This window comes from Artemia franciscana, chromosome 4 (assembly GCF_032884065.1).
Source record: "Artemia franciscana chromosome 4, ASM3288406v1, whole genome shotgun sequence".
Classification (NCBI taxonomy): domain Eukaryota; kingdom Metazoa; phylum Arthropoda; class Branchiopoda; order Anostraca; family Artemiidae; genus Artemia; species Artemia franciscana.
Window position 1 is genome coordinate 40028567 of NC_088866.1, and position 25029 is coordinate 40053595.

The following is a 25029-nucleotide window of genomic DNA, read 5'->3' on the forward strand; positions in this document are numbered from 1 at the left end:
AGCCGCCTGAAGCCAAAACAGCTATGCAGGCTCTTCATCCATCCCAATCAATTCATAGTCTCCCTCTTTACACCCTCCCAGGTGGTTCTTATTTCCCTTAAATCTTTCTTTACGACATCCTCTTATCCCAGCCGCAGAGGACTGCTTTTGTTTAGTCATAGGTGGTTGGTCAAAAAATACAATCTTTTGCAATCTGTCATCTTCAGTCTACAAAACATGCCCTAGCCATCTCAACCTTTATTTCATTATAGCCCTAGAAAGTGACCAAGACCTTTATCATGAGGGTCTTAATGAATCAAACCAACGAATCTATCGACCAGAGACATTACGGCAGACTGAAAGACTGTAATACCTCAGTGTACATAGTGCGGATGCACGATAGTCTCCTCAAGCGGGTTGAAAAGAGTCACAGTTTGTTCGACTTGGTACTTTCGTCCCGCTTTTCGTCGTTTTGTTCAATGAGAGTTAATGTTTATAGTTTGATTTACATTTACAAGGTTGTTTGATTTTGAATATGTTGTAAAGATGCGCAAATCAGCGATAGCTGCCAAGTTTTTTGCTATTAAACCTGTCCACAACTACTACTACTTTTCGTACAGCCTACTGTTTAAATACCGTCAGCAAGTTGGGTCGAGAAGGAGAATCTTTTGCACTCTGTCATCCTCCATCCGCAGAGAATAATCTAGCAATCTTAACTTTTCTCTTGTTAGTCCTTGAAAAGGGGATTGAACCACACTTTTCGTACAGCCTACTATTTAAATATGGTTAGTCAGTCAGGTACCCAAAACAATCCGTTGGCAATTTCTCTTTAAAAAACCTAGCTTGTATTTCTTTGTTTTCCTCATCGCCCATGATTAAAAATTATAATTGACCACTGTCATCACTGTAGATTGCAATATTGTGATCTTGGTTCACAAAATTATCTGTCTATTCTTTCAAACTTTTTTTTAACTGTGAAATAAACACCTTGAGCCTAGGCTAAGGAGCTAGGTGGGAGCTGAAGGAAAGATATACTTGAAGAAAAGATATATTTCCAGTACCGGAAAAGATATACAAAATAAGGAACCAGTTGTCGACACTTTGAAAGTGAAGTAACGTTTATTTTGTAAGGGAAAATTAGTGACAGTACTAAAATTATTAAAAAATAGCAAGACTCCAGGTTCTGATATTGTGATTAATGTTCTTATTAAGGAATATTCGAATTTACTCCCTGGATATATCATATCCTCTTTTATTAAATGCTCCACAACGTGGTTCAGAACTGCGTGGTTTTGCGTTCTTTAGCCGCAAGCCTTTTGGCATTAACTCTTTGAGCAGTTTCCTCGGCTGTTTCTTCTGCCATTGTATGATTTGTACTAAAATTTCTCTTTTAATTAACTATTTGAGCAGCTTCCTCGACTGTTTCTTCTATCATTTTAAGATCTATACTAAAAATTTCTCTTTGAAACGCCTTCTTATATACTTATAATGACGTCATATACAAAACCTTTGACGTCATATACAAAGCCTTTGACGTCATATACAAACGTGACGTCAGTGGACAAACATGACGTCAGTCGACAAACAACTTATTTTTATATACATAGATATAATTTGTTTTGATTTAAAATTTACTGACTTGAATTTTCCCCCAAAAATGTATTGAAGAGCTAGATCTGGAACTGGATGCAGCAGTTGAGATCTTGGGACCACCAAAAGGTAACTTGTGCTTACCTTCGGATACAATAATTGAAGTATGTAAGAAAATATCTAAATATTTCTAACAAAATAAGATATATCTAACGTATGTCTGAAGAGTAGGCTAAGTTAAAAACTTGCTGCTCAAAGTGTGATTTCATAAACTCAATCTTTAGGCTGAACTTAAAAGTAAAGTGTCGAATAATGCTTTTAATCTGCTGTTTTTTGAAGATATAAAAATTGATGACTAATTTGTATCTACGAAAAAATACTACGAGAACTAGCTTGGAGCCAAGCTTCGAAAGAAATACTAAAAAACTAAACGAATAAAAGGTACGATAACTCATTTAATCCCAAAAGTTCATACAACTTTACTGAAGTTTACCATGATATCAACGAATGTTTTTCCTAGAAGGCACAGCTTAAATTACATGTTCCGTGTTCCCATTTTCAGGGGGTGTAATCAGTAGAACTGGAGTTGCAGAAAACCCAAAAGCCTCTGATGGAGATTGCAGTGGGGTCTGATAAACAGATTCACCTCTGACCCAACTAAGCGACAAATTCCTTTTATGGCTGTTTTGTTCTCTGCTGGAGCATTTTACTTGAAAGCTTATCAGCTCATTACGGATGGAATCCACCTGTTAAAAAAGAAAAGAACAAAAATCAATACTTCAAGCTTTGCAGCTAACATTCATTAAGTTGCGTAAAATTTTAATCCAGTTTAAAGATGTCAATACGAAATTATTTAAAAATAATGATGAGTAGTGGAATATTGGATCCAAGAGCCCCATTCGATGAAACCGGCTATTGGCTTAACTATGTCTGACACGCATAGGCTTAACAATAACATTTCCACAATTAGGTGATTCAAGTCACATAAACTCTGTTGCTTTCATGAAAGTGTATGAGAAAGATAGAAGAAAAAATATGTTGTAGAATTAAAAGCAACAAAAAGTTTAAAAGTTTGCTGTTACGACTAAAGGTTGTTTGTGACATTATCAATGTTTTGAGATCAGTGATCGTTTGCTAGGCTGTTTTCAAAAAGAGGATTAGGAGGGCGATGTAGGTCAGAATAATCAAAGTACGACATACATACATTTCTGGTCCTCTCTTTTAGAAGAGCTTAGCAAACCATTTTTGGCACCCATTTAAAACTCTGCAAACGTCGTCTATATATATATATATATATATATATATATATATATATATATATATATATATATATATATATATATATATATATATATATATATATATATATATATGTATATGTATATATATATATATATCTATATATATAAAAATAAGTTGTCTGTCTGTGGATGTGTGGATGGATGTGTGGATGGATGTGTCAGGTGACGTCACCTGAAAAAACTGGATTAGGTGACGTCAAAACTGAAAAAACTAAAAAAAGGCAAAAACTACAAAAAAAACTAAAAACTAATAAAAAAAATAAAAAAGCTAAAAAACTAAAAAAACTATAAAGGTAAAAACCAATAAAAAACTAAAAAAAAACTGAAAAAACTAAAAAAAGGCAAAAACTACAAAAAAAAACTAAAAACTAATAAAAAAAGTAAAAAAGCTAAAAAACTAAAAAAACTAAAAAAACTAAAAAAAGGTAAAAAACTAAAAAAAATAAAAAATAAAAAAAAACTAAAAAAAAGGAAAAAACTGAAAAATAAGCTAAAATAAAGGTAAAAACCAATAAAAAACTAAAAAAAAAAAGGAAAAAACTAATAAATGACGACACTCAAAGAGAAAGCGACCAGGACAAAAAACTAAAAAAAAAGGCAAAAACTACAAAAAAACTAAAAACTAATAAAAAAAATAAAAAAGCTAAAAAACTAAAAAAACTAAAAAAAGGTAAAAAACTAAAAAAACTAAAAACTAAAAAAAAACTAAAAAAGGTAAAAACTAAAAGAACTAAAAAAGAAAAAAATAAATGACGACACTCAAAGAGAAAGCGACCAGGACAAAAGGAATGTTCGATTAGCAATCAACAAAGCACCGGGACACAGGGAGTATAAATGACGACCAGGACACAAGTAAAAAAAAAAAAATTAACAAAACTAAAAAGAAGGTAAAAACTACAAAAAAACTAAAAAGAAAAAAAAACTAAAAACTGATAAAAAAACTAAAAAATCTAAAAATCTAAATAAACTAAAAAAGAAAAAAAAAGGAAAAAAATAAAGGAGAAAAACAAAACTAAAAAACGAATGTATATACAGACCGGTACACCGGGATACAAATGACGACCGGGACACAGGGAATATAAATAACGACCGGGACACAGGGACACAACTACAACGGGGACACCGGGGGAAACAGGGGGATATAAATGACGACCGGGACAAAAAAACTAAAAAGAAATAAAAACTAAAAACTAATAAAAAAAACTAAAAAATCTAAAAATCTAAATAAGCTAAAAAAGAAAAAAAAAGGAAAAAAATAAAGGAGAAAAACAAAACTAAAAAACGAATGTATATACAGACCGGGACACCGGGATACAAATGATGACCGGGACCCGGGACACAGGGAATATAAATGACGACCGGGACACAGGGACACAACTACAACGGGGACACCGGGGGAAACAGGGGGATAACCTGACAATCTATTTATATGCAAAGACAATGGGACAGCAAAGAATGTTGTATATTCGCAAGTTTTACGTAGTTAAAACCATATATATATATATATATATCTATATTCACAGGTGGGACATAGGGACACAACTACAATGGCGCGTAACTATTATGGCGCGTAACGACTTACGCGCGCGGGGGGGCTTGGGGGGGGCGCGAAGCGCCCCCACCAACTAGGTGTTGGGGTGGCGCGAAGCGCCACCCCAACAGCTAGTATATATATATATATATATATATATATATATATATATATATATATATATATATATATATATATATATATATATATATATATCGATGTAAAGAGAAATCACCAGTGCAACAGCACAAACACACACAAAAAAAGAGAGACAGAAGGAGAAAAGGAAGACTGTTTTCCTAAATTAGTGATTAATATAGACCAGCACTTGAATGAGGCCTTAACCCTACTCATCCATACAATCACATAGGTCAAACAGCATAGCCATACACAATCAACCAAGCTTGGTAATACCGGACCCAGAGATTGAATCACGCTGCAAGTATGCACTGCAGGGCCGACGCAGGGACCTTAGTAGTCAAGAAGCGTCGTTAATTCTTAAATAATAATAATAATATATATACTAGCTGTTGGGGTGGAGCTTCGCGCCACCCCAACACCTAGTTGGTGGGGGCGCTTCGCCCCCCCCCCCGCACGCGTGAGTCGTTGTTTTAAGCAAGGGAAGTTCCCCAATTGTCTTAAAATCGCAAGGATAACTCCTGTGTTTAAGGGTGGTAACAAGAATGATTTGGGGAATTATAGACCAATTTCATTATTACCTGTTGTTTCACGAGTTTTAGAAAAATGTATTAATATCAGAATTTTTGAGCATTAGGAACGTCATAAACTTCTACATCCAAATCATTTTGGTTTCAGGAAGGGTATAACAATAGAAATGAAGATTTGATTTATTAGTACTATAATTAATGATGCTCTTGATAAAAAGCTTAGGGCAGCTGGTGCATTTTTGGACTTAATTAAGGCGTTTGACACTGTTGACCATCGAATATTATTAAAAAAATGTGAATTCTATGGATTAATGGGTGCTACATTGGGTTTGCTTTGCAGTTATCTTCAAAATAGACAGCAGTATTTTAATTTACAAGGATTTTTGTCTAGTAAAAATGTTGTTAATTGGGGGGTTCCCCAATGATCTGTACTGGGTCTGACTCTGTTTTTAATTTTTATTAATGATCTGCCGCATGCTATGAAAGCTCTGCCCAGAATTGACGTCTTTGTTGACAACGGTCCGAGTAAGACCCAGGCTACTAGGCCCTTATTTGCTGATGATACAACCTTGGTGTGTGTTGCCCCTACAGAACAACTGCTCATGTCAACGATAAATGCAGCAATGAGCAGGATATGTATATGGCTTAAAATAAACCATCTTGACCGGAATATAGATAAGTAAAATTGTGTTATTTTCTCTCGATCTCTGAATTTTTATCCTTGGGTTACGGAAATGATTTTTGAGGGAATTATTAAACGAACAAGATTAACCAAATACATCAGAATCAATGTTGATGAGACCCTATCATTTAGAGATCACGTGAAGTCAGTTTCGAAAATATTGTCACGTAACTTAGGTATCATGCGCAAATTTAAACATATTTCCCCCCGAATGTTCTACGATTGTTATACTTTTCCCTGATTCACTCTTCCATTTTGTATTGCTCGTCGATTTGGCTTGGTACTTTCCCTTCGATAGTTCGTCCAATCCGTGTGATCCAGAATAATGCTATCCGAGTTTTTTGTGGTGTTGGGAACCAGGAGGTCTGTGCATAGAGATTTAAATATAATCCCTGCACGTTGATTTTTATATATAAGTACTAGCTGTTGGGGTGGCGCTTCGCGCCACCCCAACACATAATTGGTGAGGGCGCTTTGCGCCCCCTAGCCCCTCCGTGCACGTAAGTCGTTACGCGCCAAATTAGTTATGCGCCATTGTAGTTGCGTCCCTGTGTCCCATCTGTGAATATAGATGGATATATATAGGTTTTTAACTACGTAAAACCTGCGAATATACAACATTCTTCGCTTTCCCATTGTCTGTGCATATAAATAGATTGTCAGGTTTACCGACTCTTGAACATGCAACATATAATTATCCATGGGAAAAACAATTCGTATTCAGATCTATACCGCATTTTTCTAATGATTGCCCTTGAGCTTTGTTGATGGTGATTGCTAATCAAACATTCCCTGTGTCCCCGCCGTCATTTATATATCCCACCTGTGCCCCCGGCTTCCCCGTTGTGGTTGTCCCTGTGTCCCGGTCGTCATTTATATTCCCTGTGTCCCGGTCATCATTTATATTCCCTGTGTCCCGGTCGTCATTTATATTCCCTGTGTCCCGGTCGTCATTTACATTCCCTGTGTTCCGGTCGAAATTTGTGTCCCGGTGTCCCAGTCTGTAATTTCTCTTTGAGTGTCCTGGTCGTCATTTATATTCCCTACGTCCTGGTAATTTGTTTTCTTTTTTAGTTTTTTCTTCTATTTTTTAGTTTTTTTCTTTTCAGTTTTTTCTTTTTTCTGTTTTTTAGTTTTTCTTTTTAGTTTTTTTTACCTTTTTATTTTTTTAGTGTTTTTCTTTTTAGGTTTTTTCTTTTTTTAGTTTTTTTCTTTTTTAGTTTTTCTTTTTTTTAGTTTTTTTCTTTATTAGTTTTTCTTTTTTTATTTTTTTTTTTTAGTTTTTCTCTTTTTTTTTAGTTTTTCTCTTTTTAGTTTTTTAGCTTTTTTAGTTTTGTTTAGCTTTTTTTTCTTTTTAGTATCTTACCTTTTTTAATTTTTTTTCTTTTTTAGTTTTTTTTTCTTTTTAAGTTTTCCTTTTTTTAGTTTTTTTCTTTTTTATTTTTTTTTGTTTTTTCTTTTTTTTAGTTTTTTTTTTAGCTTTTTTAGTTTGTTTTCTTTTTTAGTTTTTATTTTTTTTTAGTTTTGTAGCTTTTTTAGTTTCTTAGCTTTTTTCTTTTAAGTTTTTACCTTTTTTTTCTTTTTAGGTTTTTTCTTTTCTTAGTTTTTTTTTCAAGTTTTTCTTTTTTTTAGTTTTTTCTTTTTTAGTTTTTCTTTTTTTTAGTTTTTCTCTTTTTTTTCGTTTTTTAGTTTTTTTTTCTTTTTTAGTTTTTTTCTTTCATTTTCTTCCTTATTTTTCAAACGTCATATGCAAACCCTCAAACATACAAAAAAACACGTTTTAATTGTTTTCTTTTTAATTTTTTTATTTTTTTGCGCCACCCCAACAACTAGTTGGTGGGGGCGCTTCGCACCCCCCCCCCCCCCCCCAGCTCCCCCCCGCACATAAGTCTTTACGCGCCATTGTAGTTGTGTCCCTGTGTCCCACCTGTGAATATATATATATATATATATATATATATATATATATATATATATATATATATATATATATATATATACTAGCTGTTGGGGTGGCGCTTCACGCCACCCCAACACCTAGTTGGTGGGGGCGCTTCGCGCCCCCCCCCCCCCAAGCCCCCCCGCGCGCGTAAGTCGTTACGCGCCATAATAGCTACGCGCCATTGTAGTTGTGTCCCTATGTCCCACCTGTGAATATATATATACATATATATATATATATATATATATATATATATATATATATATATATATATATATATATATATATATATATATGGTTTTAACTACGTAAAACTTGCGAATATACAACATTCTTTGCTGTCCCATTGTCTTTGCATATAAATAGATTGTCAGGTTTACGGACTCTTGAACATGCAACATATAATGGTCCATGGGAAAACAATCTGTATTCAGATCTATACCTCATGATTCTAATGATTGCCCTTGAGCTTTGTTGATGGTGATTGCTAATCGACCATTCCCTGTCCCGGTGTCCCGGTCGTCATTTATATCCCCCTGTTTCCCCCGGTGTCCCCGTTGTAGTTGTGTCCCTGTGTCCCGGTCGTCATTTATATTCTCTGTGTCCCGGTCGTCATTTGTATCCCGGTGTCCCGGTCTGTATATACATTCGTTTTTTAGTTTTGTTTTTCTCCTTTATTTTTTTCCTTTTTTTTTTCTTTTTTAGCTTATTTAGATTTTTAGATTTTTTAGTTTTTTTGTTAGTTTTTAGTTTTTTTTTCTTTTTGTTTTTTTTTGTCCCGGTCGTCATTTATATCCCCCTGTTTCCCCCGGTGTCCCCGTTGTAGTTGTGTCCCTGTGTCCCGGTCGTCATTTATATTCCCTGTGTCCCGGTCGTCATTTGTATCCCGGTGTACCGGTCTGTATATACATTCGTTTTTTAGTTTTGTTTTTCTCCTTTATTTTTTTCCTTTTTTTTTTCTTTTTTAGTTTATTTAGATTTTTAGATTTTTTAGTTTTTTTATTAGTTTTTAGTTTTTTTTTCTTTTTAGTTTTTTTGTAGTTTTTACCTTCTTTTTAGTTTTGTTAATTTTTTTTTTTTACTTATGTCCTGGTCGTCATTTATACTCCCTGTGTCCCGGTGCTTTGTTGATTGCTAATCGAACATTCCTTTTGTCCTGGTCGCTTTCTCTTTGAGTGTCGTCATTTATTTTTTTCTTTTTTAAGTTCTTTTAGTTTTTACCTTTTTTAGTTTTTTTTAGTTTTTTAGATGAAAATTTTTTTTAGTTTTTTCCTTTTTTTCTTTTTAGTTTTTTATTGGTTTTTACCTTTATTTTAGCTTATTTTTCAGTTTTTTCCTTTTTTTTTAGTTTTTTTTTATTTTTTATTTTTTTTAGTTTTTTACCTTTTTTTAGTTTTTTTAGTTTTTTTAGTTTTTTAGCTTTTTTACTTTTTTTATTAGTTTTTAGTTTTTTTTTGTAGTTTTTGCCTTTTTTTAGTTTTTTCAGTTTTTTTTTTAGTTTTTTATTGGTTTTTACCTTTATTTTAGCTTATTTTTCAGTTTTTTCCTTTTTTTTTTTAGTTTTTTTTAGTTTTTAGTTTTTTTAGTTTTTTACCTTTTTTTAGTTTTTTTGTAGTTTTTACCTTCTTTTTAGTTTTGTTAGTTTTTTTTTTTACTTATGTCCTGGTCGTCATTTATACTCCCTGTGTCCCGGTGCTTTGTTGATTGCTAATCGAATATTCCTTTTGTCCTGGTCGCTTTCTCTTTGAGTGTCGTCATTTATTTTTTTCTTTTTTAGTTCTTTTAGTTTTTACCTTTTTTAGTTTTTTTTTAGTTTTACCTTTATTTTAGCTTATTTTTCAGTTTTTTTCCTTTTTTTTAATTTTTTTTAGTTTTTAGTTTTTTTAGTTTTTTACCTTTTTTTAGTTTTTTTAGTTTTTTTAGTTTTTTAGCTTTTTTATTTTTTTTTATTAGTTTTTAGTTTTTTTTGTAGTTTTTGCCTTTTTTTAGTTTTTTAGTTTTTTAGCTTTTTTATTAGTTTTTTTTGTAGTTTTTGCCTTTTTTTAGTTTTTTTAGTTTTTTAGCTTTTTTATTTTTTTTTATTAGTTTTTAGTTTTTTTTGTAGTTAGTTTTTTTAGTTTTTTACCTTTTTTTAGTTTTTTTTAGTTTTTTTAGTTTTTTAGCTTTTTTATTTTTTTTATTAGTTTTTAGTTTTTTTTGTAGTTTTTGCCTTTTTTTAGTTTTTTTTAGTTTTTTAGCTTTTTTATTAGTTTTTAGTTTTTTTTTGTAGTTTTTGCCTTTTTTTAGTTTTTTTAGTTTTTTAGCTTTTTTATTTTTTTTATTAGTTTTTAGTTTTTTTTGTAGTTTTTGCCTTTTTTTAGTTTTTTCAGTTTTGACGTCACCTGATCCAGTTTTTTCAGGTGACGTCACCTGATCCATCCACAGACAGACAGACAACTTATTTTTATATATATAGAAGATATATATATATATATATATATATATATATATATATATATATATATATATATATATATATATATATATATATATATATATATATATATATATACATATATGTTTTTAACTACGTAAAATTTGTGAATATACAACATTCTTCGCTGTCCCATTGTCTGTGCATATAAATAGATTGCCAGGTTCACCGACTCTTGAACATGCAACATATAATTGTCCGGTTCCTTTGGGAAATGGGAAAAACAATTCATTATTCTAATGATTGCCCTTGAGCTTTGTTGATGATGATTGCTAATCGAACATTCCCTGTGTCCCCGTCGTCATTTATATATCCATCTGTGCCCCCCGGCGTCCCTGTTGTAGTTGTGTCCCTGTGTTCCGGTCATCATTTATATTCCCTGTGTCCCAGTCGTCATTTGTGTCCCGGTGTACCAGTCTGTAATTTGTCTTTGAGTGTCCCGGTCGTCATTTATATTCCCTGTGTCCCGGTGTCCCGGTCGTCATTTATGTCCCGGTGTCCCGGTCTGTAATTTATCTTCGAACATTCCCTTTGTCCCAGTCGTCATTTATATATCCCCCTGTGCCCCCGACGTCCCCGTTGTAGTTGTGTCCCTGTGCCCCGGTCGTCATTTACATTCCCTGTGTCCCGGTCGTGATTTGTGTCCCCGTGTCCCAGTCTGTAATTTCTCTTTGAGTGTCCCGGTCGTCATTTATATTCCCTGTGTCCCAGGGTCCCGGTCGTCATTTGTGTCCCGGTCTGTAATTTCATCAGTTGACAAACATGACGTCAGTCGACAAACAACTTCATGACGACATACAGCTCAATCCATATAATGGCGTCAGTCGACAAACATGACGTCAGTCGACACACAAACGTGACGTCAGTCAACAGACACACAAACAAACAACTTATATATATATACTAGCTGTTGGGGTGGCGCTTCGCGCCACCCCAACACCTAGTTGGTGGGGGCGCTTCGCGCCCCCCCCAAGCCCCCCCGCGCGCGTAAGTCGTTACGCGCCATAATAGTTACGCGCCATTGTAGTTGTGTCCCTATGTCCCACCTGTGAATATAGATATATATATATATATATGGTTTTAACTACGTAAAACTTGCGAATATACAACATTCTTTGCTGTCCCATTGTCTTTGCATATAAATAGATTGTCAGGTTATCCCCCTGTTTCCCCCGGTGTCCCCGTTGTAGTTGTGTCCCTGTGTCCCGGTCGTCATTTATATTCCCTGTGTCCCGGGTCCCGGTCATCATTTGTATCCCGGTGTCCCGGTCTGTATATACATTCGTTTTTTAGTTTTGTTTTTCTCCTTTATTTTTTTCCTTTTTTTTTCTTTTTTAGCTTATTTAGATTTTTAGATTTTTTAGTTTTTTTTATTAGTTTTTAGTTTTTATTTCTTTTTAGTTTTTTTGTCCCGGTCGTCATTTATATCCCCCTGTTTCCCCCGGTGTCCCCGTTGTAGTTGTGTCCCTGTGTCCCGGTCGTTATTTATATTCCCTGTGTCCCGGTCGTCATTTGTATCCCGGTGTACCGGTCTGTATATACATTCGTTTTTTAGTTTTGTTTTTCTCCTTTATTTTTTTCCTTTTTTTTTCTTTTTTAGTTTATTTAGATTTTTAGATTTTTTAGTTTTTTTATTAGTTTTTAGTTTTTTTTTCTTTTTAGTTTTTTTGTAGTTTTTACCTTCTTTTTAGTTTTGTTAATTTTTTTTTTTACTTGTGTCCTGGTCGTCATTTATACTCCCTGTGTCCCGGTGCTTTGTTGATTGCTAATCGAACATTCCTTTTGTCCTGGTCGCTTTCTCTTTGAGTGTCGTCATTTATTTTTTTCTTTTTTAGTTCTTTTAGTTTTTACCTTTTTTAGTTTTTTTTTAGTTTTTAGTTTTTTTAGTTTTTTACCTTTTTTTAGTTTTTTTAGTTTTTTAGCTTTTTTATTTTTTTTATTAGTTTTTAGTTTTTTTGTAGTTTTTGCCTTTTTTTTTAGTTTTTTGTCCTGGTCGCTTTCTCTTTGAGTGTCGTCATTTATTAGTTTTTTCCTTTTTTTTTTAGTTTTTTATTGGTTTTTACCTTTATTTTAGCTTATTTTTCAGTTTTTTCCTTTTTTTTAGTTTTTTTTTATTTTTTATTTTTTTTAGTTTTTTACCTTTTTTTAGTTTTTTTAGTTTTTTTAGTTTTTTAGCTTTTTTACTTTTTTTATTAGTTTTTAGTTTTTTTTTGTAGTTTTTGCCTTTTTTTAGTTTTTTCAGTTTTTTTTTTAGTTTTTTATTGGTTTTTACCTTTATAGTTTTTTTAGTTTTTTAGCTTTTTTATTTTTTTTATTAGTTTTTAGTTTTTTTTGTAGTTTTTGCCTTTTTTTAGTTTTTTCAGTTTTGACGTCACCTAATCCAGTTTTTTCAGGTGACGTCACCTGACACATCCATCCACACATCCATCCACACATCCACAGACAGACAACTTATTTTTATATATATAGATATATATATATATATATATATATATATATATATATATATATATATATATATATATATATATATGTTTTTAACTACGTAAAACTTGCGAATATATATTATTCTTCCCTGTCCCATTGTCTGTGCCTATAAATTGATTATCAGGTTTACCGACTCTTGAACATGCAACATATAATTGTCCATGGGAAAACCAATCCGTATTCAGATCTATACCTCATTATTATAATGATTGCCCTTGAACTTTGTTGATGGTGATTGCTAATCGAACAATCCCTGTGTCCCGGTCGTCATCTCTATATCCCCCTGGTGCCACCCGGCGTCCCCGTTGTAGTTGTGTCCCTGTGTCTCGGTCGTTATTTGTGTCCCGGTGTCCCAGTTTGTAATTTCTCTTTGAGTGTCCCAGTCGTCATTTATATTCACTGTGTACCGGTCGTCATTTGTGTACCCGTCTGTAATTTCGTCAGTCGACAAACATGACGTGAATCGACGAACAACTTCATGACGGTATAATGCTCAATCCTTATAATGACGTCAGTCGACACACAAACATGACGTCATTCGACAAACAAGCAACTAATTTCTATATATATATTTTACAGTGATAGCCTTCCTGATTGTTTTACAGGAATATTTTGTGAGAAGTCTGATGTTCACCACCACATTACTCGGATACGCGGTAATACTGAAGTCCCTCGATTAGTTTCAAGTAGGTCTTCTTTTTCACTTATTTACAGAGCTTCAAAACTTTGGAATAAACTGAGTATAGATATTAAGGAAATAGGTAGCCTTGGCCAGTTTAAGTCTGGATTTACGTGTGGAGTTGCTCGGTAGGTATACATTTGAAACAGATTAGCTAAAATAAATTTTCTACAGGTTATTCATTGTAATATTTATGTATTTTTTTGTTTGTTATTTTTGTTGTCTTGGGGTCACGCAAGGTAATATATTGTTTATGTTTTTTTTGTTGATTTCGGTATATGGTCTCATTCTCCATATTTTCTCATTCTCCATATTCTCTCTTTATTTTTTTTTTTGAATTTAGCAAAGGCTCGCAAGCTTTGCTTATGTTATGCTATTGATTAAGAAATGTTTATTTCTAATAAAATTGTTCTACTACTACTACTACTATGAGAGAGCTACTGCCAAATAAAATAGAACCCCGAATTTGACAAAAACGATATAGAAGCCAGTCTAATATTCTGATGCTCAGATACCAGAAGAGAACTTACATAACTGAAACAAAATAATTTGGTGAAGGGTCACTATTCTTCAGCAGCCGAAGAAAGAATATGAAAAGTACAATACTTTACGACAACCTTTTTTTAAGACGAAATGTAAGAACGAGATTTGATACTAATTGTAAATAGTTTCCTTCTTTAGAGAGCCTTCATTAAAAATTAACAGTGAAACAAATTAGAATAAATTAAGCCTTCCTCTGTAACAAGCGATTGTATATGAAGCGGGCGAACCCTAAGACACAAAGAGAATGAAACTTTTCACATGCATGAGCACATAGCGTACTGGGATTTCTGGTTGTTCTCCTTTATAAATGCTGCAGTATCCCAGAGCTTATCAGATTACGACAAAAACTTTAGAATGAACTCGTTTCCTGTTTTGGTCTATGACAATATAACGCGATGTACAAATTTTAAATTTACGTAAAACCATTTTAAACTCATCGAACTCTTTCAAAAATTTTCAGTCAATTTTTCCAGGATCTCAGAGAGGTAACTTGGAAACCCCGATGAATGCATCAGGCGGAGATAAAAATGAACAAGATAGAATACTTTTCAACACTAAAACGATTGGTGCAAATGGGGTGAAGATCATGTTGTTTTTTGTATCTGCAAGTATCAGTCCCCTTGAAATAAATATTTGGGGCATGAGTGTTCATATCTCTCAACCCCACTCCATGTTGTTTTTTGTATCTGCAAGTATCAGTCCCTTTGAAATAAATATTTGGGGCATGAGTGTTCATATCTCTCAACCCCACTCTCCCCACCAAAAAACAAACAAGCAAATTTTTTTGTATTTGCAAGTATCAGTCCCCTTGAAATAAATATTTGGGGTATGAGTGTTCATATCTCTCAACCCTACTCTCCCCACCAAAAAACAAACAAGCAAATTATACAAGTATACGAAACTTTGGTGACCAGGCCCCGGAACTCGGCACAGGTCAGGCTTCTATATATGGATTCTCATAGTAGCTTGTCTTCTAACCGTAGACTATTTGAGCCTTCCCTTGATGACAGGATTCTCTTGAAAACACAAATTCTTTCTTAAAAGTTCTGATCTATTTAGATCATTTTCGTGGCTAATCATCAACATTCCTTATTTTCTAGCCTTAGATTTCATTGTTGATTTTACTTCAGGAAATTTATTCCACGCCCTTTGCTTTAGCAATTTAGATTCATGCGTCATCTCATTTAATTCCTTAACGCGTTATATATAACAAATACGTTTTTTTCCAGTTTCCATCCACAGGTCACTATTCACAATTTTGCTTACAATTCAATACTGTTGTCGTTGTCGTTTTTCCATGCCTTTTCCTTTAGCTGTTGCGATTCTCACTTTCACTGATTTTCTAATCCCATCTATCTCTGCTTCATTTCCGTCAATTTAAATGACCTTTAATTAGAATTAGTGCCTTTGTAAAATTATGTTTTTTTTGTTATTGGACCTTTAACTTTCGTCTTTTCCTCCGGCTTTTCTTTTGTCATAATGAAATACTTATCGGCGAGACTTTTTTTTAACAAAGGCTTGGTAAGCATTCGTGTCCTTATCCATGTCAAAATGCCAAGCCCAATTATCATAGCCATGATTTTCAGTTTTGGCAGGTTTTGACTCCTGTGTTGCTCGTCATACAACCCTGTTTCATTTTAGATGTTCATTACTTCAAACAATTTGCCAATGCCGTTTACTTTCCCTGCCTTTATTGATCTGGTTTTATATGAGAGTCAACGCTGTAGATCTTTTAATTTTTCAGGTGGTGGGACAAAAACTTGTTTTTTTCTAACGAATTACCATTTATATAAATTTTAAATTTTCGTTGTTTGGGGCTTGTCTCTTTTGATAGTACAGGCTGCTAATTTTCATCCTTTATGAATTCAATTTGTTCAGGGTTTATCTTGGTCTTATCAGGTTTGATATTTTGGGGGGTTCCATAAAATCATCACTTTATTTCTCATTGTTATCATTTCAATTTTGACATGTTTTGGTTCTCGTTGTCGCTTATCTTCTCATCCTATTTTTCTTTCTAGCTCATTTTGTATTTTCATTACTTCAGAAAATTTGCCAATGCCCTTAGCTTTAGCTACCCTTATTTGTCTAGTCTTACATGATGGTCCAGGTTGTAGATTTGTTAATTGTTGACGTGGCGGAACAAAAAGTTCTTTTTCTTTCAACGAAAAATCATATATAACAGTTGTAAAGTTTCATTTTTTCGTGTCTGCCTCGAGATAATAGTTTCATACTAATATGTCTTTTCATACTAAAACTTCCAACGATATTTGATTATTGAATCAAGTCCCGTTTTTAACAACGATGTCTACTAAGCTTCAAACTTTTAGTTTTCTTTTTTAAGGCTTTTGAATTGTTGAAATCCTTTGTTAAAATGTATATAAATACTTTTGCAATTGCCGGTTGTTTCTACACGAATATGACAACGTCATTGCACAGCTATAAAAATGACGTCTCTGACATGAAACTTATATCCCAAATTAAAGCTCTTAGCGACTCTTTTCAAACCTCTTACCTATCTAGATCGTTTTTATAGGCGAGAATATCCAGGATACGAATTTTCCCGAAAAAATATGGAGCCGTTTTCAAGAGAAAATAAATATACGGTATACAATTATTGATCGTTTGAAAAGATAATATATATTATGTTCTATAAATTGAAAGGTTTTTGATTTGAAAAAGTGGTATATTTTAAGCACATATACTTACATCTATAGGAGTTGAAGGTCTGGCTGGAGAATGAAACTTTTGTTCCAGACAATTTACACAGATTTCACCAGCTTTGGAACAATCACATAGTGCCGTAGCAGACCCATACATACTAACATCACTTAAACGCCTAGCCAAAGATAAAAACATACCATTTTCGGTATGTGGCTGTACACTGGTTGGGGTTACACAGGTACTCCTAGAAAATACGTGAAATGAAAAATTGAAATGAACTAGCCAACTTCATTTTGAATTGAAGACTAATGGCTATTTCTTAGATCATTGGATTATGAAGTTGACTAAGTGGTTCTCGTATTCATGAAATCAGATTTTTCATTAAAACTTGACTTTAATTCTCGAATTTGGGGACTATCCATTGAATATTATTCAATGTTTTTCAGTATCTGATTTTGCTGTTGACAAAGATTTGAAGTTTGCAGCTTGAATAGAAAATGTGAGAGTTTTTTGATCATCAAGATTTATTTAATAAGATCAGTATATACTTTAGATCGGAACAATACTTTAAGATCAGAAAGATACTTTCATCTAGTAAGATCAGGATATATAACTCAGTTTAGATAGATATAGATAAATACTTTATGTCGTGATTAAACCAAAAACAGGCATTTCACAGAAAAAAAAACGTACACACTACAAAAAGAGAAAGAGAGTACACACTATCTAAAGCAAAACAAAAACACTAACTAAAAGTCCAGTCTCTTCGTGCGGGATAAAAATCTGTTTAAAATAGTCCAAGCTCCATTATTTCTCATTATCAGTGATAAAGGAACCGGCACACTTATTTCATATTCACTTAATTCGAATTCCATTACTACACGTGCTCTACAGTAAACAGGGCAATCAAATAGAAAATGATTAGGCCTACATGTTTTCATTTGACCGCACAAGCACCATGGAGAGTCAGTTTTCCCAATCCTGTTTAAAAAATGAAGCAATCTACTATGACCTGTGATAAGCTGTATTAATGTTCTATTTGGTGGAATTTTTGATGCAGAGATAAGGTCATCTTTATATTCAAAAAAAGTTAGCGGGTCATGTGCTAACAGAATTTTTAAACTCATCAAACCATTTTGCGTACAGAAACTCATTTAAAGATTTAAGGCCAATATGAAAGGGCTGAGATGCACCAAGGTCATTAAAGAAGGACCCAAAAAATTTGCAATAATTTGGTCAGTGTAATGGCTATGAAGTGCCGAATAACTAATTCCATTCAAGGTAGGACTCAAAACCCTCGGGCAATTTTGAGGTCGACCATTTTTTGCGTATCTTAATATACTTAATTCCAATGCCCTTAAATCCATTGGAACCACTCTTGCGAGAGCGGTTACTACATGCGTTTTAACTGTGTTAAAAGATTCAGGAATTATGATCATAGAAGATCTTTGCGCCGACCGTAGCATTACGAAGTTTGGAAATACGAAAATACACTTGATGGTAAGGATTCTAAAGTTGATATTTTACGTGATGTGAAAATTGTACAAACATCATCAGCATATGCCTGAATTATTACATTAGGAATATTTAATTCTAGAAGATCGTTTATATTAACCGACCGTAGCAGGGGGGATAATATTCCACCTTGAGGACATGATTGCTCTAAAATGCACAAACATTCACCCTTATACGTAACAAATCTGTTAGAAAAGTAACTATAAATTGAATTTAAAACCTCATCAGATCACGATTTAGCCTTTAACTTTTTCAGTATTCCACGCTACCACGCGGAGTCAAATGCACCTTTTATATAAAAAATGTGCATAAAGCAAAGATTTTTTTCTGTATATTTTCCTCCGCCGTAGTAACAATATTATCAATCGCATCAACAGTACTTTTACCACTACGGAAGCCAAACTGCAGGGGCGAAAGCCAACTATTTTCAGTGCTAATCGCAATCATTCTATTCACAATGGCACGCTCATATATTTTACCAAGATTTGAGATTAGGCTAACCGGACGATACGAAGCTGGATTGCCATCATTCTTTTTACCATTTTTTTTTAAACCATTAGATTTGTATTTTTCCAATTTTTCGGGAAATATGAAAATTTTAAGCAACTATTCACTAACTTTACAAAACTAGGAGCAAGGACATTGATGTTTTTAATTAGGATTAAATTTAGAATTCCATCTGGGCCTGGGGCCTTTGATGGCTTTGAACCTTTAATTATTTCTTTTAATTCATTCAAAGAGACTTCGGTAACACCTGATGTTCTATTAATCAAAAAATCTGTAAGTTCTGCTCTAACTTCACCATGGTAATTACTTTCAGTTGAATGATCATCTACCACTTATTTAGCAGTACCTCCCCGGCTTTAGTCTTACTGCCGTCATCTTTTGTTACATGTAGTGGCAGAACTATGGCATTATATTTTTTTACAAATTTTGTGGATTGTATTCCATGGATCCAAATTCGGTTTATCTGCACAGAATTTGTTCCAGTCACTCTATTTAGCATTTAAAATATCCAGTTTATAATTATTTTTTACATTCCTTAAAGTAACCTCATTTTCGAAGGAATTGCAGGGTTTAAATATCCGTAGCAATCGTCTATACCCTTTTCTAAGTCCTGTAGTGGCGCAGTGGGTTTGACCTTAGCTTGGTAATGCGGGACCCAGAGATCGAATCATGCTGCAGGAATGCACTGCAGGGATCTTAGTAGTCAAGAAGCGTCGTTAATCCGATACAATACAATACCCTTTTCTAAGTTCCGACAATTCTGAAATCCAAATATAACTCAGGACAGAATATAAAATAATATATGAAACAAAATGCAACATTTAGCAAATTCAACGAGAAATTTACATTATTAAGTTAATAAAACTTGTTCTCATACAGAAAATCAACTTTCAGTTTTGAAAATATTTCCACTTTCAGCGAAAATGAAATATTGCATACTGGGTTACTGATGAAATTTGGACGATAAGAATTAATCTTTCCATTAATAATCTAAATTGTTTTTCCCCTTGAATTTCATATTGGGAAAACATATATTGTCACTGAACACGTTTAGATCAGGCTGACCAAACAGCAAAATATTGGACAACAGACGTAGTTTAAGCATTTATGATGATGTAGATTCCATACAGGTTTCATTAACCTGAGATGACGAGTTTTGTGCGCAATTTTAGTAAGTAAATCACGTATTTTTTTTCAAATCACGTAGTTTAAGCATTTATGATGATGTAGATTCCATACAGGTTTCACTAACCTGAGATAACGGGTTTTGTGCGCAATTTTAGTAAGTAAATCACGTATTTTTTTTCTTAGTTAGTGAATTTAAACTTTCAAGATCTTTTTAGTAACAGAGGTGGGAAAGAACTGCAAATTTGATTTTTGTGTGCTTCCGAGCAAAGAATAAAATCAACTTGAAAAAACATACCAAGCCCTTCAATGTAAGAAAAAACTAATTAAAGCGATATTATTTTAATTATCACCGTTAAATTATCAAATGATTAAAAACGTATTCAAACGGTCTAGACCCATTGACTTTAATAGCCATTTCTTGTAGAAAAAGTATTTTTCTACAATTTTTTCTTGAATAAGTAGGTACATAGGAATTTCGCATGCACAAAGGAAACATTTCGGACGAGACTTTGGTTTGAAAAAAAAAAACAACAAACAAACAACGCAAAAGCAGCCTAAATATATCAAGAATTTCAAAATGATGACGAAAAAAATGTTAAGTTTTAGAGGGAATTAGAGAAAGAGGGAGGGGAAGGGATGAACCAGTAGGATTCTTTGTGCTTTTGCCAGTTTTTGTAGGATTTCAAATTTACACGTTCCTTGGGGTCTAAACTTTGTTTGGTTTGTTTTTCAAACAAATGATTATGCCATCTTAACATTGCTTGAAGAATTTCATCTTAGCTACAGCTATACTAATAACCTAGTAAAAAGCAAATTACAGCCCAAAGTAACTGAAAGTTTTAAAAGCATTTGAAAAACATCAGATACAAAAATTAGTCATTTTATTATGGTTTAGGAATGATAAATATTATACGGGATTAAATTAATAGTAAAAGTTGATTATGAAAACTAATTTATTTGATATTTTTAAACAGATATTAGATTACCTTAAAAATTACGACCAACAGAAATGAAAAGCGTAGCATAAGGACTGGAATTGTCGAAAACCCCAAGTCATGAACCTGAAAGAACCTCAACACAACTATTCCATTTTAATTCAAAAATCAACGGTCCTAACCTAAGCATATGTAAAAGCATAAAACACATTTAAATCCATTTTTCAGCGCAAGTCCAACTTTCCAATATATTTGCCACTCTCCCAACGTACTATCCAATATATTTCCCAACTATCAAATATAATGGACAATTTTTCATTATAATGGAAATTTTCAATTATAATGGAAGAACCGAGCGTACTGAACCTGAAAGAACCCCAACACAACTATTCCATTTTCATTCAAGGTTAGGTTAGGCTACAGTTCCCCAAATAGAAGACTACAAAAAACCATATTTCTTTTTATGTGTAGCGACGAATTGCAGCGATCCAGAAAACAATGAAATGAAAAGGGAAAAGCAAAAAAACATATAACATGGTTGTAGAACAAAAGTTTGGTTTCAGAAGGACACATAAGGAATGGAATACTCAACGCAGAAGCTGATTACCACATGGTGTACAAACACGCCTACCTATCGACTGACACACAGCAGGCTACAGCGGATTAACAATTGCTGTACAAGGAGAAGTTCAAAGCAGTAAAAAAGTGTGAAGTAAAAAGGTGTGATGGAAAAGTGTGATAAAAGGGTTTCCCTGAAAATAAAACTCATTTCGCCGAGGAAGCTGTCAGCAAGAGTTATTCTAAAATTGTATAACAACTGAAAAATCAAATGGTGGGGATACAGAGGAGTCAGATTACCGTGGTTAAAGACAAACATTGACTGTTTTTTACCATATCCTGAAGAAACTGACAAAAGAAGGGCTGTTTCACAAGACTTATAAGCATACCTATACCCAGCGACCTATAAAACACACATTTTCACTAACACAACTAGCTCTTAAAGGGAATACACCTGTTTGAACTTTTGAATTGTTGAATTTGAATTGTTTGAACATCTAAAAACATGCATGCATAAGACTGATTTGTTGCAAAATCGCGTGAATCGGCTTGAGCTCAAGCTAGACGACATTGAGCAGAAAGGGAGAGGTGATTCCCTGTTGTTTAATTTTGTGACGCAGATTCCTTTGCAGGGTCTGGGGGACGTCATGAAGCGCGTATTGTTTGTCAAGATAATAAACAAAAGATTTAATATTAAGGATTCAGACATGGTTAGTGTTCAGTGATTTAGAATTGGATCAAATGATGTTCAAATACCAGATAAAGTTCCCCCGTTCTCATACGGTTTCGAACAAAAGAAATAGCTCGCCATGCGTTTAAAGGGAAGAAGCAGCTTAGAGGCTAAGGCTTATTTGTAGATGAGAGCCTTACGAAACGTAAGCGCTATCTTCTGAGTGCTTGAAGATATGTTTGGAAATTTCAGCGTGTCGTCTCATCAACCCCGTATTTTTGTGCGCAAAACTAAGACTGCTCTAATAAGGCGTATTTGTTCAACTGATGAGCTTTTATAGAGTTTTTTTTTTTTTATATTTGTGTTATCTTTTTTTTATTTTTCTCTTTTTTTCCAAGTGCTATTTCTTGTTCTTTTATGTGAAAAATGATAATGTCTGATCCAAACCGATTCAGTCTTCAGGATTGATTATCAAGAGGCATTGCCGGCAATGACGATATACTGATTTTTGAGCTAAAGCCTATTAGAGAGAGTGATCATATTCAGTTGCCGTACATTCATGATATAGATGAAAAGAGTCTGTGACTATGTTTTTGGAATTTCTACGTAATTACAAGCTACCTGGATATTTTGGAATTAATCGAACAATTTTTCTCTTCTTTTGATATTATATGATTCTGTGAAATTATTTCTACTTCAAACCAGTCTCTAGATACCAGTCTCAAACCACTGTATTCATTTCCAAGTTATGATCTTCGTGTTAAAATCCAAGTGGTGATTGGCCATGGTGGTGTTAGATTCCTGGTAAAGTTGAATTATAATGAAAGGGATGATCTCAGTATATCGATTGTTATCGAATCTTAATGTTCATTTTTTAAATTTTATGATGTCGAATGATCTATACCAGCTTGTGACTGTAACCACGAGGGCTTTTGGACAGATCGCTACCCTAACTGATAATATTTTTGTTCCTTCTGCAGATTTGAAGTTTTTGTTGTGCTGATTTTGTGGCTTTTACTGGTTCTGACCCACGTTCCATTGGTGAACATTATGAAGAAAAAGAAAAGAAGTACAGACCAAAGAAAAAGAAAATAAAGGCAAGGTTAATGAAAAAAGAGAGCCTTCAAAAGTTTGTGGAGGAAGTTAGTGTTATCGATTGAACCCCTGTGCTTTCTGAAGAAGAATCCCCTACGAGAGCACTCAATAATCTAAGGTTTGTTATTCCACCCATTTATGATACTGTTTATCCTAATAATGTAATTAAAGTGAGGAAACAGGAACCCCAAAAGCCATGGATAACGAGCAAAATACTGGAAGAAAGAAAGCTAAGGAGTGAGCTTTATCAAAGATATCTAGATGATAAAAGTGATGGTTCGTATATATTGTTCAGAAAACACCGCAGTTTAGTGAGCAAATATTGTCAAAAGCTAAGACCGAATATTACGGTAGACATATTTCAAATAGTAAAGGAAATATAAAGGAAACATGAAAACTGATAAATGAAGTGACTGGTAGGAATGTCGTAATTGGAGGGAATGAAATACAACTTGAAGGATTCGTTCCATATGATAAGTTCGGAATTGTGAATGAGTTTGGTAATTTTTTCTCTAATATTGATGTTAAAATGCAAAACAGTGTAAAAAAATAGATGTCAACAGGTTCAAGGATACGTTATATATGGTAATGGAGGTGAGAGTTTTGAATTAGCATTTGATCCGTGTGAACTGCTCAACATAATAAAATCTCTGAAATCAAATTCTGTGGGAGGGGACGGCTTATCTCTTCGAGCCTTTAAAGCAATAATGCATTATATTCTACCGTGTCTGCTTTCTATTATACACCTGTCACTTAAAAAAGGCATTTTCCCTGATCAGCCAAAAGTTTCAAGAGTGATACCGCTTTATAACGGTGGCTCTAAAAAAGAAATTGAGAATTTGAGACCGATTTCGATCTTTCCTTCGTTCCCGAAATTATTAGAAAAGTTGTTCATAAGCGTCTTTATAGTATCCTACAGGCTAGCGGTTGGCTGAGTGAGACCCTATTCGGATTTTGCAAAGGGCACTCGACGACAAATACTTTTCAGCAACTTATGGAATCAATTAACAGCGGTATGGACAGAGTTGAACCGACTGATGAATGGTAGGTTGGGTAGGGGAGCAAGATGAGTTGGAAAGATAAGGGTGGGCTGGGAAGGTAAGATTGGGCAGGGACTAAGGTGGGGTTGGGAGGGGAGGGTGGAGAGGGGCAGGTCAGTATTGAAGAGTAATGGAGACTCGATTCGTTGCATCATTCTTTTATATTTTTATTTATGCATTATTATTTTCAATTCTGTTATTTATTTATCTACCTATTCGTTCAAATATATGTTGGTTATAATTTTACTTATATTTGGTTTATTTATAATTGTTCTAATTAGATAGTCGAGGCTTAAGTAAATTGTCGATTTAATAGGTAAGTAGTTCCGTGGACTTTCCCGTGACCACAAACCTTCATAGGTATTCTGAAGCGCGAAAATGTTCTGTAATTTTCGCGCTATATAGGGGGTATAAGTTACTTATCACTTAACTTATACCCCCTTTTTACAGCTTGACACCGATACGGGCACGCCAAGCTAAGTGAAAATTGTAGAAAGGAACATAAGTATTCTTAAAAGACTTTTGTTTTTTATATCTTAAAAGAAATCTTAAAGATCATAGAAGGAACTAGTAGTGACCGCCCTTTGGATCTGACGGCAACCCTATCCCTGCGAGTCCCCATTCCGAACTTTTTTCTTAAGTTTCATCAAAACCCATGTGTTACATCAATTGGAATGTTTTCTAAGAGACAAAGGCGTATGTTACGCAATTGGAGTTGAGGGTCACGCTTACGTGACTTAGTAGATTGATTCGGAGTGACGCAATCTCACGTGAAATGCTAAACTTCAAAGGTCTAAAGGGAAGTCCCTGTTGTAATTGAGGAAAGCAAAAATGTGGGTGTTACGTATTGACGGTACACATGCGGGTGTTTGGTACTGACAGCACACATGTGGGTGTTACGTAATGACGGTCCATATGCGGGATATAATAATAATAATCTTTATTCTTTCCCTTTATCACAATGCAATAACATGGGTATCGTCAAACAAAAAAAGAAAATAGAAAAACGCAAAAAGACGCAACATAAAGAACACGCATGATGAGC

General features: G+C 33.7%; 1 protein-coding gene across 1 annotated transcript in view; it reads right to left on the reverse strand.

The window, feature by feature from the left end:
* Positions 1 to 2004: 2004 nt before the first annotated feature.
* Positions 2005 to 25029, reverse strand: part of LOC136026425 (slowpoke-binding protein-like) — a 248277-nt gene continuing 225252 nt past the window's right edge. Inside the window, exons 14-15 of the mRNA XM_065703005.1 lie at positions 16582 to 16780; positions 2005 to 2315 (exon numbers count right to left, since the gene is read on the reverse strand). Of these exons, the coding sequence (XP_065559077.1) occupies positions 2100 to 2315; positions 16582 to 16780 (415 nt within the window). The 3' untranslated portion in view covers positions 2005 to 2099. The remainder of the gene's footprint in view (positions 2316 to 16581; positions 16781 to 25029) is intronic.